Genomic DNA, 18,916 nt, shown 5'->3' with positions numbered 1-18,916 from the left:
TATGATGAATTCTCTCATATTATTTGGGAATTTCAAGAATGTATCAGCGTTACCTTTAAATGGGTCTTATCTTATATAAACGAGTAAGATAATGAGAATGACTCCTTTTTTGTGGCATAATTAACCTCAGAAAAACATTTACTCATAGTGACTCCTAGGAATCTGGTCAAAAGATTATGGATTGGACTTCCCAATGATGATATATTGGATTAAGATCTGTGGAAACCCATTGTTGTGCTCCTCAAACCGTTCCTAAACAGTTTTTGCTTTGTGGCAGGGTGCATTATCCTGCTAAAAGAGGTCACAACCACCAGGGAATACCGTTTCCATGAAAGGGTGTACATACCATCCACCACCCAACTCAACCTTTGTGAAACAAAACGTGATTTATCAGACCAGGCCACTTCTTACATTGCTCCATGCTCTAGTGCCCACTGTTGGTGCTTTCGGAAGTGGACAGGGCTCAGTATGGGCACCTTGATTGAGCAATTTGAGTAGCTTGTCAGTTTGATCAGACCAACCCTGTCATTGGTCCACCACTGTTCCTTCTTTGGAGCACTTTTGATAGATACTGACCTGTAGACCGGGAACACCGCACAACAGCTGCTGTTTTGGAAATGTTCTGACCCAGTTTTCAAGCCATCACAATTTGGCCCTTTTCAAACTCGCTCAAATCCTAACACTTTTTCTTGCTTCTAACACATTCTGAAACATCATCAGTTTTGACTAACATGACATGACATTGAAGTGAAGTTTGTATTAACATAATTTCGGGAGGAACACGTGCAGATAATTAAACCTAATTAAACACGAGTGGAGCACATCAAGCTAATCTATGATAAGAGGTGTGTATATACAGATTTACCTTCTTTCGTTGACCATTTTCATTTTAGCATCCCTCCACCACCCCATCTCCTCACTTGATTCTAACAAACTCTTATTAGATGTCAACACAATCTATAATACACTTCAGTCCAGTTCTAGAGTATCTCTATCCCGAGGGGATACTCTGGGTTCGGGCCAAATTCTGAGCCCGGAGCCCTCCCCCGGACAGCACGCCAAATACGCATAATCTTTACTCTTTAATTTGATGTAAGTGTGAACTAGTGAAATGGACAATAATAATGACATAAAAAGGACTAACTAATTTCACACATTTAAAGTCAGATGTTTTATTAAGTGTAAACAATGCATACAGATTCTTTGTAACAAAGCATACAACTCATATTAACATAAGTATTAATGGTTATACAAATAAACATTAAATTAATACTTAGTTTAATAGTTAATAGATGATAATCTAATACATGAGCATCCCTTAGGGTGTAATGTTCACAATGTGCTCTATAGTAAGACATCCGAGCATCTTTACATTCAGTCATCTAAAACAGCCAGACCTCATAAGCAACTTCATCGGTGCAGCAGGTATAGTGGAGCAAATATTATAAAGTCAGTTTTTTTTCTTTTTGTGCAGCCTGCACGATCTACAGGAATTGACTGCATGATTGTATGTGTAAAGAGAATATATAACATCAAACTGATATTGGATTGTCAGTTTGAGGAATAACTGACACCCCTCCTCTCCTCTCCTTTCCCTTTCATTCATTTACTAGAAGATAATCCTGATTAAAAGTATAAGGAAATGACTCGGTTAGAAATAAAACTATCTCTGAATCTAAACGGAAACTTAAAACAAGACAGGGCTAAAAAAAAAAAAAAAACAACTGTTCAAACTGACTCGAGCGAGAAAGTGGTGGGTTACCATGGTTTCATGTTTTGCTTTGTACCTCAGGATATTACTTGTTTTTTTTTTTAGGCACTCCCTTAGTTCATAAAACATAAATAAGGATAACATCATATAATGTTGTTTTAGGAGTTGCCATTAAACCACACACAAACACACCAAAAGCCCAAAGGTGCTTTCTGTCTTCTTGGAATTGATTCCCTTATAATCGGAAGATGATTTTGCAATGTTCATCATTTACTTGTCCTTCCAAACCTGTATAACTTTCTTCTTAGAAACACAAAAGGAGCTATTTAGAATTTTTTCAAAATGCAGATGACGGAAGTTTCTTCTTAAATTTTTAAGCACCTAAATAGTCATATGTATCTTGAAAGAAATATTTGACTTATTTATCTACTCTACCACTTTACACTCTCTGGAATTGCTACACCCGCATAACTTAATGACAACAATTATGCTGTAAGTGCTATTTTCATGGTGTCAGGCACCAGTTATCTTTAAAAATCTACAGGGAAAATGTTCTGCGGACCAAACCAGATCATCTAGTTTCACAGTCTGTTGAGTTGTTTTTCAGTTTTAAAAAAAAGTTTCCATGATGAGATGTGTGACATCTGTAAACTTCTTGAGGCTAGAATAACCTCCTTATTGGCATGCTTGTCCTTTTGACTCCCTCTTAAGGAGTTTTTTGTTTTGTATTTCACTGAGAGAAAGAGAGACTGCGCAGCGAGATGGACTCTCCTTCCTATATGAGATACTGTCCATTATGCCTTCTTTGATGACCTAGAGAAAGTGTGATAAAGGATTTAAAACATGACTTGCATAAATAAGCCTAAACATGATTAAAAAAAACATTATTGAAATATATTCAAAAAAAGATACAGAAGATACAATAGATACAGAAAAAATTTCAATCAAACCTGCACAAGAATATAAAGAAGCATTAATATGAGCTGGACTGACCTCTATGTTGTTAAGCGTGTTAAATTCCATAAGATCATGCAACTGGGTGAAGGCTTTTTTGGAATAATGGAAGTTGAAGGTGGAGTAGGGCGTCTCTGGGTCATCAAAGATGTCAAAGTCTGCAAATTCTCTCTCTTTGTCTGTTTCACGTGGAACACCTTCAAAATACACCAAACATTGGTTTAAAACATCCTGATTTTTCTTCTTTTTTCTTGAGTAATTTAAAGTCACTAGTCTGTTGATCATTATGTTTTTTAATGTTAAAATAAAATATTATCTTTTTCTTCCAAAGCATAAACAGATTGAATACAAACATATAGAAACACACCTACTTCATGCATTATATAAAAAGGAATGTAAATCAACCAGCTCATAAAACCGTCAAACACAGACCTTCCTACACAAACAAATATGCAAGTCGCAGGACAGTGTAAACAGATAAAGACGCACCGGAAAGGTCTCCGTTTTTTTTAACGGAGATCCCTGTAAATCTGCAATGCTAACTTTTCTTTTTTTTAAAAACCCTATGTAAACAGACATAAGTGCAAACAAATGAACACACACCTGGGGCTTTAAATGTCCTGAATTCGATATTGACCAGGACGAAATGGATGACAGTAGGGCAGTTCCTTTCTCCTTTTTTGGGCTTAAACACATAACACTCCTTTAGCCCCTCTCGGTCAAACACCTTTGGATCGATCTTGGGAAATGGAAGTTTGTTCATTCGTGCCCATTTCTCAGCTAGCTGAAGTTCCTAAAAACAAAAAACATCATATATGCTGTCTGTGCATGTATGATCATGATTTTACATTATATGCTGATTGATTAATCAGTAAACTAAATCACATGGTTATTTGCACAAAAAAATGCATAGATAATTTATTTTTCTATCCTGCATTGTTTATGTAAGGGATAATGTACATCCAGCTGCTACTTGCCACATAAATAATTAGACATGAAATACTGACTTGAGTTTAAAAAAATATATTTTATTTCTTTAAAAGCAAAGCTTCCGTGAAGAAAGCAGCTGCTAGCAAACGGCAACTTCAAACCAAATCGACATTTAAGGGATTCAGTACAGTCATACTATTTCTTTATTTTATTATTTTTATCAGAACAAGGCACATAGGAAGTATTCAGTGACAAAAAACACTTCTAAAGGCATTGCTTTTCCAAAAAATGTTACCCACAAATTCCCATCTCAACAGAACAACCCCAGCTGCTAGGAAAAATAGACAATGACATTGACACAAAATAAATAAATAGAGAAAGAAAGAAAGAAAGAAAGAAAGAAAGAAAGAAAGAAAGAAAGAAAGAAAGAAAGAAAGAAAGAAAGAAAGAAAGAAAGAAAGAAAGAAAGAAAGAAAGAAAGAAAGAAAAATCAATAAATATGGGATAATAAAAATAATAATAAATAAATAAATAATAATAAGGGCTCCTCTTTCTTAAGTTAGTTTAAAGAGGGAGGAGTAGAGGGTCCCATGTTTTGTAAAATGCTCTGGTTGATCCTCTAAGAAAAAGTTTTTCAGTTCTTAGATCACTAAGCCATAATGACAATTTAGGTGGATTGGGTGATTTCCACTCTAGCTATTACATCATACTACTTATTACACGGCATGTCACCACATAAATAATTATGGGGATAAGAGATACTGATTTGAGATAAAACTGTTATTGCATTTTAATATAGATAAAACTTAGATGTTTATCTTATAATCATTACAGTGTACAAAACAATCGTTGCATTTTGAAACAAGAGAGTGAGTCTGCAATACCCGGATGACATATTAGGCCTAATTGTACACATATTGATTTGAGTTTTTAAATTTTATTAGCTAACCAAACCCGAAAATTCCATGAAGATTTTTTTTCCTAGTAAGCATAGCCTATAGCACTGACTTCAGTTATGCAGAGTTCACACTGCACGATCTCAGCCCCGATTTTGACTCGCTGACAGGTTTTGCGCAATCGCCGTCAAATGCCCTAAATCACAGATAAATCGATGCTCGAGTGACAATCACGCAGTGTGAAAGATCAGAGACGCGATCAGAGAGAATCGCTGACGAGTCACCGACGCCCGTGAGATATTTGGCACGATAAATATCTAGACCTGTTAGCGATTGATAATCCTGCTGTGTGAAATGTGTTTTGACCGAAAAATACTTTATAAAAATATTTTGCTACAAATCAGCTCACAGACAATTTGGATCACAAACTTTCTGCAGTTTATAATTTTTCATAATTCCAGTCTCACGTGAGTTTGGTTGTGAAACGTAGTTTGCGCACCGGAGAGAGTTGGCTGTGATTATGTACCTCTTGTCATGCAGTGTGAAACCTCCTGTCTCCTGTTGCCAATCCATCGATCAGTGTGAACACAGCAGTGACTGGCTTCCCCAGATAGTCATGCAGTGTGAAAAGAACAGTGATCCAACGAGTTTGAAAATCGTGCAGTCTGAACTCGGCATAACCTGGATGAGTCTGTATTATCAGTCTGTGACTGACTAATCAGAATCAAGTGTTCCAGAGTAATAAGCCGTGCAATAATATAATTTATCATACTAAAATAAAGTGTTAAAGGGATAGTTCACCCAAAAATGGAAATGTGATGTTTAGCTGCTTACCCCCAGAGAATCCAAGATGTAGGTGTGTTTGTTTCTTCAGAAGAACACAAATGAAGATTCTTAACTCCAGCCGTTGCTCATATAATGCATGTCAATGGGGTGTTTTCTATGAGAGCCACTATGAAAGTAAAAAAACACATAGACATGAGAATCCAAATTAAACCCTGTGGCTCGTGGCGACACATTGATGTCTTAAGACACAAAACGATTGGTTTCTGCAAGAAACTATGATCGCGCCGTCATTTTGACCTTCTCCGGCAGAAGTAATGGTGTTGGGAATACTAGATGAAATTCATGAGGTCAAGAAATACCATAAATACTGTTCAGTTTCTTGCAGAAACCGATCGTTTTGTGTCTTAAAGGAACTGTATGTAAGAAATGTATTTCAATTAATCATAAAATGGCCCTGATATATCACTAGACCTTAAGAAATCATGTTAATTTCAAATACTTATATCAATGACAACAGTAGTCCGGCCAGGATATTGTCATTTAAAAGTTGTTGTAGTAGCCCTCAACTGATGTTGATGTTGACATGTTGTGTTCTGGCCTGAAGCTCCGCCCTCCACCTATCTACCAATTACAAAGTCAGTAGTGTTTAGACATACGGGTTGCCAGTTCTGCTCTAGTTACCACAGCTACAAACGTTCCTGCTGGATCCTGCAGCCTATCTGGCAACCTCAAGTCAGGGGGAGGGGGAGAGGGAATACCGCTCTACAGTCATTTGAAAGTGATTGCAGTACCAGTTTTGGCCACAATCTTACATACACTTCCTTTAAGACATCAATGTGTCACTGCGAGCAACAGGGTTTAATATGGATTCATATGCGTATGTGTTTTTCACTCTCATAGTGACTCTCATTAAAAAAACACCACATTGAAATGCATTATATGACTGGCACAGTGCAACCGTTGGAGTTAAAAATCTTAATTTGTGTTCTACTGAAGAAACAAACACACCTACATCTTGGATGCCCTGGGAGTAAGCAGATAAACATCAAATTTTCATTTTTGGGTGAACTATCCCTTTAACACTGACATCTCTAGTACTAACCTTAAATGGAGGACTTGAGTCACTCGGTCGGGCAGAAAAATCAAAGGAAATTATGAGGTCTACACCTCTTTGAGGCCTTAAAATCAGGGGATAAGGAAGGTTAAAGGTCAAGCCACTGTCCACCACATGGATCTTCTTGCTCTTTACGTCTAATGGCTCGTAGATACGGTCAAATTCAAATGGGTCTGAAAGTGTCCAAAATCAGAAAAGAACAATAAGGCAACAATTGAAGTTAAAGGGTTAACCCTTTAATTCAGTAAGCTTAAATGACCATAACAAACATGAACTCTGACCTGTGACCGCATCAATCTCATCCTCTGTGGGACTGCCGGTTTCATAGAAAGAAGAAAGTGGCACGTTGTTGTTGTTGAGGCTTAAGCCCAGCATGAAGTTGTGTACTTTTCCAGCTCTGCCTTCACGTGTTTTAAAAAAAACTGAGTCACTGAAGAGAGAGCTAACCATGCGCTGCATCCAGCTGGCCTGATACTCGTCCTCTGAAGGTGTAAGACAAAATCAAAATCATTGTATTTAGGGATTTGCATTATATATATATATATATATGTATATATATATATATATATATATATATATATATATATATATATATATATATATATATATATATATATATATATATATATATATATAAATCCCCTATTCTAAGATACTTGCTGTGTAATGTACATGGTCTAAAATCTTGCCTTTTTGTGGGTCTTCATCATTATCCAGACTGTCCTCTCCCACAATGTGTTCTGGTTTTATCTGTTCTGTAGAGTAATTGTGAAAACACTAGCGTCAAAGCCACAAAATGCAAATCAGCTCCAACAGATGTCTGACTAAGATCAATCTCTCAGGTCATCTAAGAATACAGTGTGTGTGTGTGTGTGTGTGTGCGCCAGCCAGGATGTTTGCATGTGCACAAATGTAATCACAATTTGGTGTAGCTTCCTGATAACCATCACAGTTTTATGAATCTCGTCCTACCATCAGACATGCAAACACCAAAGGCACCATCATTCTGCAACATTTTCTTCCTCTATCGCTATTTTGACACTGCATGAATATTACGAATACATATAGATATAACACACAAGATACAAAGTTTATGTAGAACTTTGTGAATGAAGTTCTGTGGCATGCAAATGAAAAAAGATGATTATGCACATGTGACTAAAAAGATTGATCTGTGATTACAGTCAATGATCATACCAAGTTCTTCCTCCATGGTGCTGCCATTCGTCACATCATTAAATCCCAGAATTCTGTTGAACAGGATGGAGAAGGCACTGCCCCACACACCTGTGAAACACAAACACGCTGTTTCCCATCTACTAAAACGTGAAGATTTGACCAAGTTTTCCCTTCAAATCAAAAGAAAAAAATGATTCCTAAAAAGAGATTTTTTCATTAGGAGTTTCATATTCTTCTTTTTAGTGTAACTTCTTATTGATATTAGGATGAAATATAATCCAGACATTTATTAATTCATTCAATCTTATTCAGTCTTCAGCCTAAAATTGTGAAATGTGAGAAATAAGGCTCTATAGCCGATGAATAGCCTGAAACAGTAGAAAACAAATAGTTTTGCAGAACTTCACGTCACTGTTTTAAAAAAGAATGAGTAAATCTGTCGTGAAACTTTATCTTGCGATACACCCTTTGAAGAATGCTTCTTTACGGTCAGAGTGATTATTTAGAATTTTGAGTTTGCACCACTGCATTACAACACTAACTTGTCTCGCATTACAATACAGTAAAGAATGAGATTTTATTGCAAATGACTGAACCAACACCCTTAAATCAGGTGACATTTGACTGACAGTAAAGATTCCAATTATGTGTTGTCACTATTTACATAAAAGCACTGATATTTTAACTTTCTTATAATGGTTCTCTGCTTACTACTAAGAGAAATTCAGAAAAAGAGCCCATACCCATAAGGAAGTGAAGAGGGTTCTCCTTGTGCTTCTTGACCACATTCCCTCTGAAGAACTTGCTTCCAAAAAGGTCAGGGGTCATGAAGGTTCCATATTTAGCCATTCCGATCTCATACGGACTGAACTCCACCCAGTCTGTCAATTAAAAACATGCCAATCAAAACACAACCATAACCACAATAGAAATGTATTCCCAATTAACAGAAGTCTGTGAAACATGTAGCAATCAAGGTAAAAATAGGATGTCGAATTTTGGACAACAGATCAAAACTAGGTTCCAAATTGCATATTTCAAATAGTTTTAGGCAATGTTTCAGATTTCAGTTTCCTAACAGCCTTGATAACGCATGTTACATGACGAAGGCAGATGCATGAATCAACTAAAGAAAATGTTCACAACACAAAAGCCATTTTGTGTGACAAGGCCTGCAGAAAACACTCTGACGCTTTTTTAGACCAAAATTATTAATCAAAGTCTGAGGCATTGACAGCCAGTTTTAGTCTATTGTAGAGGTAGGAGTGGTTCGGATGTCTTTCTGTCGCATTTTGGAAACTCAATGGAATATGACGTGAGGGTGATTCCCTTGAGTGTCTCCGTGTCTAAATAGTTGTTTTCATTCAGTCGGAATTATACTGTACAAAGTGTACTGATTCATGTTTATACCAAAAACTTGAATGAATTTAGAGGTCATTATTAAAAAAATATTAAATTATTATTATTATTATACTCTATTAAAATAGCTATGTGCATTCAAATGCAGCTCACATGTAATGTAAATCTTTTCTTACATAAGATTAATGTTTTTACTAAGTGTATAGAGCTTTTTTTTTTCGGTCTCAAACCAGAAAGAGCAGCAGCCAGCTCACAAGGCATGGCCTGCTCAGTCATGTTGGTGAGTCAACAGAATTAAGAGAATGTCTGTGGCCTATATTCAATTGCAGACAGATCTTTAAAGAAGTAAAACGTGTGGCACTTCAGGGCTTTTTGGGCTTTAGAAAAACAATACAAGAGTTCTTTGAACTAAAAAAAGGGTTATTTTACATAGTTCACATACTTTTGCTAATCCTCTGACGTAATCAGGTTCTCCCCAGGCAATTCAAAAGGTCAGAATACTACAAATGGCATCCCCCTTCATTCATTCAGTGAATACAATGACAACAATGTAGCTGATAATGATCTTTGTATATTTCCCAGGTATAGTATCACCTTAGACAATTAGTTGGCTCAATGGAAATTCATTTCTGAAGTTATGAAGAAACACTCGACGTTGTAATCATAGAAATTGTAAAAAGAATTGTTATACTGATAATGTGATTTATAATAAACTTGAGACTCAATATAAAAAGATGTGCATTTACCTGCAAACTTAAGCTCAGAGACATCTGGTTTTACATGCAGGCAGGTGAACAAGGGCATAGGAGCCTGAGCTTCATTTATTTTTTCCTGCAATTCACTCAACTTGGTGTCCATCCTCTGTAGGGAAAGCAGAAAGAGACTTTGTATTGCTAGCTGTGCATTGTATAATATTTCTGAATGAGTAAAGGCAAAAGCAAAGGACACTCCAAAAGATCAGATTCTCACAGCAGGAATTAGTGTCTCGCCAATCAACATCCCAAAGATATCTGTGAAGGTAACCGGCTGTCCTGAGGCCTTCTTGCTCCACAAGGCATGTACGTATTTAGTGATGTGTTTGGGAAGGAGTAGTCGGAGAGGGTTACTGTTCACACGGTTCATCAGCTCCTGGTTTATCTGCTCTGGGCCCTTAGTTGGGAACTCTGGGTGGGAGTACAAACTAGTCATGTACCTGTGAGATACAGAAAAGTAAATGTAGGTTAGCACTGGGATTTTTTTTAGAAGAAATTAAAAGATGAACATACAATGATAAAAAGCTTTGTTAAATGTCCTCATACCAGGTGGATCCGGAGAGTCCAGCAACATATGTGGTGCAGTCCAGAACTCCAGACTCATACAAAGCCTTCATAACGCCAGAGAACCCGACCATTGCCCTGAAACCTCCCCCTGAGCCCAGCACAGCAATCACTGGAACCTTCATGCAAGAAAACACAAATATTAGCAATAGGCTAGCAATTTTCCTTTTCCTTACTTTTTACATTGTGAGAAAATTGCGATTTTAACCAAGGATCCGTGACGTCCGAGGGAGTCGCCTGTCAATTGTGTCATATCTGCTTTACCCTCGGTTTCCGGTTTTATTTGGCAGAAACGCTTTACTCTTAGCAGTGTGCAATAAGTGTCACAGCAGCCGCTTAGTGAACGCACAGAGTAACGTCATAACATTATCTTAAACACACTTAAATGCAATCCTGATGTGATAAACACGGCTGTGTTACCTCATACTCATGAACGGAAAAGCGGAAATGGCGCCGGCGACTGTCCTGTCATAATAAAAGTATTGCTGCTCGCGAGCCATGTGATCGGCAACAATCGCTCCAGCAACCTTGCTCAGCTCCCTCAAAACTTGATCCTGCTCCGCTTCATACTACAATAACGGTAATAATCGCATCCATGAACATGATTTCTGTCCTAGCCCGGCATGAGTCCTAGCCCGGTTCTTTTTCACATGTCCCAGGATTTTTAGCTCAAACCTGGTGTCATAAAACTACGCCTTTGTTTTGAATAGGCACCCCTAGCGGACGGAAAAGTCTTATAGTGTAGCTTTAAAGTAACAGACTTCTCTCTGGTGATGTATGCCAGTAGACTGGGTAAACCTAGCCTGATCTGCCAGCAATTTTATTTCACCCTGCAACTCAGTCTGGAAACCTGTTCATTCATTTCAACTGCTTCTGTTACACTTTTGGGTGAACCAATCACAGACTGGCTTATTCACCTGGTGTGCTATTGGTAGGTTTAACACGATGACGGATAGAGAAGCAATGGGTCGTTGCTCGTATATCACACCTCATGTGGTCTGACTGGTTGAAGGACTATCCAATATCATACAGAGTCATTTGAATAATGCTCGTTGATCACGTCTCTTGTGTAGTAGAAAATACAGAACAGACTCCCCAGACCAATGTTCAGTCTTAAATTGAGCTTGGTCTGGTGATAGCCTGACAAGTATGCCAGACTTTTTTTTATCATTTTGTCAGCTTAAACTTCGATCCTTTCTTACAATGAATTGCAAGCTTGCATTCAGATCTGCATTCTATCCACATTCTATCTGATGAACAACTGATGGACATAAACAAGACCCACCCTACATTTTTCTTTTTTGAAATCCATTTCACTCAGATGTACATGACAATACAGACGAGAAGATTACGGTTACATTGCAACTTTTTCAAAACAAGGAAAGTGCACCAGGTAACACTGGCTTTGATAAATTTCACCAAACCATTAGGTGTGCAGGCAGTCAATTGTGCCCAAAATTGTGCTTGTTTTTGCCTAGCTAAAAGACAAGTGAGAGAAGCTGATGCTTCCAAAAAGCATCTTAACGTATGCGCTCCAGATCATTAGATATACGGCTAGCATTTCTAACACTAACATCATTGTAACTCTATTGTAACCAGTTTAACTTTTGTCATTTCCTGCCTATGTTCTTTATTCGGGGGTTATAAAAGCGTCACATAATACACTAGTCCTGTGAGTTCTCACAAGTCTTAGCTAACACTTCCTCTTTATATTTGGACTATGTCCATTTTCATATGTTGAGCCAAGACTTAACTAGCAAAGGAAGAAAAACTGTGGCAAAGGAAACAGAAACTTGATAATGAAGTGGGCCTGTGACCTAAAGAGAAAGTAAACACGAAAACACTGCCAGTATTCAAAGTACTAATTATATTTCCTCTTAATGTGGCCAAATATCTTATCTGGTAAGATAATGACTTCTCTTAAAGTTATGTGGAAAGCTAAGCTGTTGAAGGAGTTTGGCTACTCAGTTGTTTGTTTTCTTTTCCAATTGTGTGTTATTGTGTGAATGTCTTGACTTTCTGCTGTGCTTCTTTAGGTGTCTACATCACAGTGAGGTAACATCTGCATCAAACACATACTTTTCTATTTCTCATGCAACTGCATGACCAGTGGAGAAAGTGTAACAGAGGCCAGCTAGTAAGAGCTGTGTGAGTAAACCTCACTAAATTGGCCTCAAGAGGCAAAGAGGACCCGAGGAGTTACAAAAGCAGTGGTACCTCATGAGGAGAGGAAGGGAGAGAGGAAGGCTTCTCCATGTGCAGCAATTTCTTTATGCCCAACATGACTCTATCACGCCGGTGTTGTCTGTAAAGCTTTTCTTTAGGGCACAGATCCAGATTGAATCGCAGGTCCATCGTTGAGCTGAAAAAAATCAGTTAGATTTTTTCAACTATAAACATTCCTATTGTACACAATTTACAGAAGCCAGTTTTGTCCATTGTGATACGTACCACTCCTCCAAGGAAACCTCTAAGTACACATTGGTCATCTGTAAAAAAAAAAACAATTACAGATTATTACCACAGGTCAGATCAAGGAAGGAGGGAAGGCAAGGTGGGAGGGAAGGAATACATGTGACAGAATTTTGAATGGGGATGCACCAATTTTAACATCCTTGCTGATATAATAAGCTAGTAATTAGTTTAATTTCATGGTCAATAACTGAAATATGATTGATATTATAAAAATTTAAAATAATTAAAAATGAAATAATCAAAAGTGTAGGAATTAATAGTATGCTACAGCCTAATATAATATAATTTAATAATATAATATAATTTGGCATTGCAGCATTATATGTAAAATATGAAAATGTAAGCAACTCATGTGTTGTGTGCTCTTAAGGGGAAAGTGCTCCTCAAATAGACATAACTTACTTTTCCTATGAGAAATGACACCAGTACTGTTTGTCCAACTTTGAGTTTAGAGATGTTATATGAGGCCGTACCCAACTTTTCATCGACAACATAGTTAGCATCCATTAATGTCAGCTGAAAACAAGAGACAAGAATCCATATAATTGACCGTACACACACACAAGTAAGTACGGACAATGTGTTCCAAAAGCCTCATCAGCATAAAACATTCAAATGAGATTCAAATTACTACACGTAGTTGGCAATAGCAGACCTTACTAAAGTAACCTGAAATGTGAGTGTACTGCAAACAGGAAGTGTGTAATTTAGTCAGTGTTTTAAAAAAGCATTCTCTTATTCCAGCTTAATATGCAGACATTTTGAGGTTGATGTCCTCTGGCTCTGGTTGGTCTGTTTTTTGGGGGGCAGCCCAACATGCCATCGTGTCTATCAACAAATGCTGTGAGTTTTAGAGCTACGGTAGACTATCTGTTTTCAATAATGGTAGACAAAGGCAAACCTGTTTGGTAACAACTAGTGCAACTAGTTGGCCAGAAATTACACACTTTTAAACCTTTAACGATCAGGTATGGTGGAAGATTTCAATACTTTATTTACAATTTTATATTCATTTCTGCTCTACCATTGCATATATTGAATAACAGACTGCACTATTATAAAGAGTGTGGTGTGACTAAATTTAGATTAGGATTAGGTATATAGTGTTAGTTCTGGCAGGGCACATTAGTCAAGCTCACATCAGCTGACTGTCAGCTGATCACCTCTACCTATAGGAATACGATGCCTATCACAGCATGCATATACAGGTCCTTCTCAAGAAATTAGCATATTTCATCCAACCAATAAAAGAAAAGTGTTTTTAATACAAAAAAGTCAGCCTTCAAATAATTATGTTCAGTTATGCACTCAATACTTGGTCAGGAACCCTTTTGCAGAAATGACTGCTTCAATGCGGCGTGGCATGGAGGCAATCAGCCTGTGGCACTGCTGAGGTGTTATGGAGGCCCAGGACGGCGAGTGTGACTTAAGCCAGATGGTCTGAACTTATTATTAGTTTCTGTTATTGGTATCAATACTCCTAGATGACCAATAGCAGCAATTGCCTGATACATGATAATTATCTGCGAAGTATTGTAAAAACAATGGATCGCAATGGCAGTTTGGACGCTGAGGAAATTATAAATGTTTATTAATACTCATATGGCAGACCACAGCCATGCAATTATGACACACAATAAGGGACAGACCTGAAATATTTCAGTTGGTGTGCAATGAATCTAAAATATATGAAAGTTTAATTTGTATCATTACATTGTGGAAAATAATGTACTTTATCACAATTTGCTCATTTTTTTAGAAGGACCTGTATATAAGCTCCTTCAGTATTATCAGCTGCTATCATATTTCTCCGGAGCTAATTACCCTCTTCCATCCCCAGCTCCTCCACTTGTCAATCAGGATTTGGCTTTCTGATTCCGCCTGAATCAGACTAAATTCCTAAATTAGATTGTACATTTTATTATTGACATTAATGCCATCTGCAATACATCGTTGATTCTGTTCTGTTTACCCTAGGGGGGGTTTATACCTGCTCTCCCTGCTCTTATCCATGCTAGCCTGCATGGATGCACAGGGAGTCACTGCCCAAAACAGAACCATACCGTCAATCTAAACTATATGCTAATTGTCTATCACTTTGACGATAGTGATCCTGACAGAAATGAATTTTCAGTTTCTCTTTACCTTTAGCACGTTGTCTTGGTTGGGGTCGAGGATGAATTCAAAGGTCTCATTCCACTCTGGATTGATGTCGTTATCTATATGTCGTGTTTTTTTCCTGCTCTCAGGGGCAGTGGGGATGTACAGCTCCACGTATGGGTCAGGGGTATCCACTACAAGCATGTTTAGTGTGTTAAGGTATACAAGATTTATTCTTTGAAATGCCCAGATCAGGTCTCATTACTTTAGCAACTTCAAACTGAGGAAAGCTATACACGATGCTGTGAAATATACAGTGACTGATCTGTACTTGGCTAAACTTCATATTTAAAAAGTATGAACTATAAAGTATACTCACACAGGTCTCCAAGAGCTCCTTTGGTGACATTTTCAGCCCGCAACACTTTGGCTTTGAATTTGTGTGAAATTTGCTGTTCCACCTAAGAAATAAAAACTTAGTGTTTATAATCAGTAATCATCATTTTATTTTTATTTTATGTGTTAATACAAACAAACAAAAAATATTTCACTGACTGAGCTTACTGAGAAATGTGACAAAGAAGTGTAGTATTTACGCAGGGGGGGGAAAGTACTGATAAATGTGACAAAGCTTATAAGTAGCACTGGGGCAGGTTGATGTGAATAACATGTCTTTTTTTTTTTTTTTTTTTTTTTTACATCAACCCATACAAATTTTAAAGGCAGTTAGTCAGCAGCATGCTAATGTCTATTAATATTTTCCAGAATTTATGTGGAGGCTGATGCACTTGTCTGGCTATTAGTGAATAAATAGTGAGTAAAGAAAAAGTCCCCTTTTTCTCATTTTTTCAACACTCTATATATGCACAGTTCAACAATTCTATGAATAATCATTAGACTACCAGATAAGTTTCATGACATTCACACTGATGCACATCAGCATCCCTGGTGTAAACTTAGAAGAAATACAAGAAGTTCTTGGAAACCAAAATAGTGGCTTTCCCAAAACCTTCTGTGCTGACAAACTGCCTTATGCTTTGGCTCACCACTTTGACTTTTACTACTGTTCTTAGGCATAAGACTTTTGTCCTACTTACAAAGATGTGATGATCTGTGAGTGACATGGTGGCTTCACAGCCTAATTAGACACAACAGGCTGGTTATCCTAAGACCTCTTCAAAGAACTTTGCTCCCAGAAAAATCTTCTAGCAACGCTACTGGACATCTAATGCACTGGGGGGGGAAATAAGAAGTAATATAAATAAACACAAATGCATTCAAAAAACAATTATTCAATGATAGGGTAAACAGCTTGTTTTTACAATCATTTTGACTACACTTTCAATATATGTCTCCTTTTATTTTCCTTCCATTATTTTACATCATGTCAATGGGGACTAAAATGTGCAATGAGATTACATGTGATGGAAAGAGTGGAAGTGGAATGTTGAGGTTATACTCACTTTCTTATAACATTCATAGAACATCACATACATTATCATAATATAACTACAGATGATGTTACAATTTCTAAACAAGTAAATTTTAACATTCCTTGTATTAAGAAACAAAAGAGCAGAACATTTCTGCACTGGCATTTGGTGCATGTTTGTTTGCATGTTGTGCAGGTTAGAGGATTTCAAACTGGGGTCCCCCCCCCATACATAAAATAATTTATAGATGGATTTTAGGAAGGGGGTCCCTTATAAAAGTTTGGGGGTCCTGACATTATAAAGTTTTTTAAAAAATCCCTGGTGTAGGCTATGTATGAAAGAAGACGGAAGGACTAGGCATGGCTTTACAGATAGAATGAAAAGACGTGGAAATGTCCATATAGAAACGGGAAGTGTGCAACCAGTCATCCGAGATATTGTCTGTGGTCAGGATGAAATTGTGAAAGTCTTTCTTAAGACTATAGTCTGAACTGCTCTCTTTCACTGGCTGAGCACACAGTAAGTTGCAGTGACTTCTACATTAATTACATCGAAGACATCAAAAGCATATGTGCTTAAAATTCAGCATTATAATTGTTTGTATTATGAGTGAATATTGCGCAATCCGACACAAGCTATTGCATAACGGGTTCTCTGTTCAGCTAAACTATCCAACCATAAAAACCTTGGCGCAAAAACACAAATACAAATCAGTAGGCTATTGCCCAAACTGGCCCTCGAGTCACACAGGACGCTTTTAGTGCTCATCCGCGCGTGTCATTTTCACGCTGTGCCAGAGCACGTTCGTCCCCTCAATAAAGAATGGACATCACGTAGACATGACAACGACGCATGAAGGCAAATCAAATAGGACATTTACTCGAAACTCTCATTAACATACAGATATTATATATGACATTGTGATCGATTAGGTTAACGTTACCCCAGTTAGTTTATAAAAGCCGCTTTCAAATATGTTATTGTCCCTTGAAAAAGTAAAACTTCAAACACATTACATTCATATCGCGTGCATTTGTCTGCATTATGATCTCGCTAAGCAAAAGTTCATGTGATAGCACCATATCACGCTTCTCTGAAGCTCTGAGATAGATCGGTTTTCTGTCAACATCAGTGCCATGGTCCATCTATCGCAAAACTCTAGCAGTCCTTTAAAGCATCCGATGTATGGAGATGGGCTTTAGACATTAAACCGCGTATTCTGAACCGAATATAGAAACTTTTTAAACACGCAGTCGTACTTTAAACTGTGCGCAGACAAAACGTAGGCTATACCTCGAGCTGCGCACCGCTATTTCCACGTGATATGATGTTATATGTGCATAACAACAGCTTACCTGGATTTAAAAAAACTGACAGACTGAGTAATCAATATTTCATCGTACCCTGGGCTGGAGTGTACGCCAAGCCAGAAATCCAGAAGAAGAAGGGAAAAAACAATCGTTGTTTTCCTTCTGCAGAGAGTGCGCTTCAGTCAGATTGTCATTTTAAAGAGGAAAGAGGAGGAACTGCAGACTTCCTATGATGATGATAGCATCTCCTCGTCAGTGCATTGCTTTTAAGAATACACGTCACTTTATTGTAAACTAAAGGCTACTAAATGTGTTATTATAGGCTTTACAAATAGCATCATTTTAGGCTAAAGACTGATAGGGTTAAATGAAAAAAATGGAAGGGGTGTTAGGGTCATTCACTGTTGAGAAAGAGAAAAGAAAGAGTGATCATTTCCCCGAAGTAACAGCAGAGATGATGAAGAAAACAAGGTTTCTCTAGCTATAGCGGACCTGCTCAACGCTTAGTCATGTTTAATTTCTTCCACAAGGGGGCAGTATGCCATTTGAACATCAACATGGTCGCACAAACAATGATACAAAAAATAAGAAGACATTTTTTTTATATATTTTGAAAGGCTAATTTAAAATTGGCAAGTAAAATTTAAGCGCATGTGTTTATTTTGGTTTCATACATTTTAGATAAATGTTTAACAAATATTTTCTAGTTAATGCACGATGATTATTTTCTTAATTTAACAGAATGTGTTCACGAATGATTTCGTATTTAAAGAATTAATACAAAAGCGTTAATGGGGGGGGGGGGGGGGGTTACACGAGCCCATGGCGCCTCACAAAGGTATTTAAATGAAATGTCTAAATTTATTTGTATTATTAATGTAGTTTAACTAAATTTAGTTTCCATTAACTTTATATATATATATATATATATATATATATATATATATATATATATATATATATATATATATATATATATATAACAATACTGTAGAAGATTGCAGCCTGCCATATATATATATATATATATATATATATATATATATATATATATATATATATATATATATATATATATATATATATATATATATATATGTATATGGCAGGCTGCAATCTTCTACAGTATTGTTTTGCTTTTTATTGGTAAGTGAAAAATATATAAATTGACACGACAGAAATAAACTAGGCTATTGTATCTTCGACAGCCTTCGGGATATTAGTTTATGACATCCGATAATCCAATAAGCAGTCAACAAATGAGCAGTATTCTCTTCAATAGACGCGCGAGTCGATGACTCAATCTCGTTTCGTCACATTTTTGGCTGCTCGTGCTCATATAACTGCTCCTCT

The 18,916-nt window shown here is 37.0% G+C and overlaps 1 protein-coding gene across 6 annotated transcripts; it reads right to left on the bottom strand.

Moving 5' to 3' along the window:
- Window positions 1-1,175: 1,175 nt before the first annotated feature.
- On the bottom strand, window positions 1,176-17,954 carry pla2g4ab (phospholipase A2, group IVAb (cytosolic, calcium-dependent)). Of its 6 annotated transcripts, none has more exons than XM_067417746.1 (18): window positions 17,609-17,945; window positions 15,918-16,053; window positions 15,200-15,281; window positions 14,866-15,014; window positions 13,123-13,236; window positions 12,697-12,734; window positions 12,463-12,607; window positions 10,228-10,364; window positions 9,899-10,121; window positions 9,676-9,790; window positions 8,314-8,451; window positions 7,589-7,678; window positions 7,081-7,146; window positions 6,673-6,873; window positions 6,380-6,564; window positions 3,269-3,458; window positions 2,705-2,862; window positions 1,176-2,524 (listed from the first exon to the last, which is right to left on the bottom strand). In XM_067417746.1, the coding sequence occupies exons 2-18, from the start codon at window positions 15,942-15,944 to the stop codon at window positions 2,387-2,389; spliced, it is 2,196 nt and encodes a 731-aa protein (XP_067273847.1). In that variant the 5' UTR covers window positions 15,945-16,053; window positions 17,609-17,945; the 3' UTR covers window positions 1,176-2,386. The 6 variants fall into 6 exon arrangements, 5 of the variants coding, with proteins under 5 accessions (XP_067273847.1, XP_067273846.1, XP_067273848.1 ...); XM_067417745.1 differs by having other exon boundaries at window positions 17,657-17,945; XM_067417747.1 differs by lacking the exon at window positions 14,866-15,014 and having other exon boundaries at window positions 17,609-17,944.
- Window positions 17,955-18,916: the final 962 nt, after the last annotated feature.

This window comes from Pseudorasbora parva, chromosome 15, assembly GCF_024679245.1.
Source record: "Pseudorasbora parva isolate DD20220531a chromosome 15, ASM2467924v1, whole genome shotgun sequence".
Lineage (NCBI taxonomy): Eukaryota > Metazoa > Chordata > Actinopteri > Cypriniformes > Gobionidae > Pseudorasbora > Pseudorasbora parva.
Note: the sequence above shows the minus strand (reverse complement) of the source record. Positions and strands in the feature narration are given on the sequence as shown.

What these genes read in the sequence shown, in the direction of transcription:
- pla2g4ab (XM_067417746.1), bottom strand. Translation starts at nt 15,944, where the DNA reads ATGTCACTCACAGATCATCACATCTTT. An exon ending in CTCTGAGCTTAAGTTTGCAG is followed by an intron (nt 8,452 to 9,675) that starts GTAAATGCACAT and finishes TTTAATTGACAG; the next exon opens with ACTGGGTGGAGTTCAGTCCG. An exon ending in TGATGAAGACCCACAAAAAG is followed by an intron (nt 6,874 to 7,080) that starts GCAAGATTTTAG and finishes TTACACCTTCAG; the next exon opens with AGGACGAGTATCAGGCCAGC.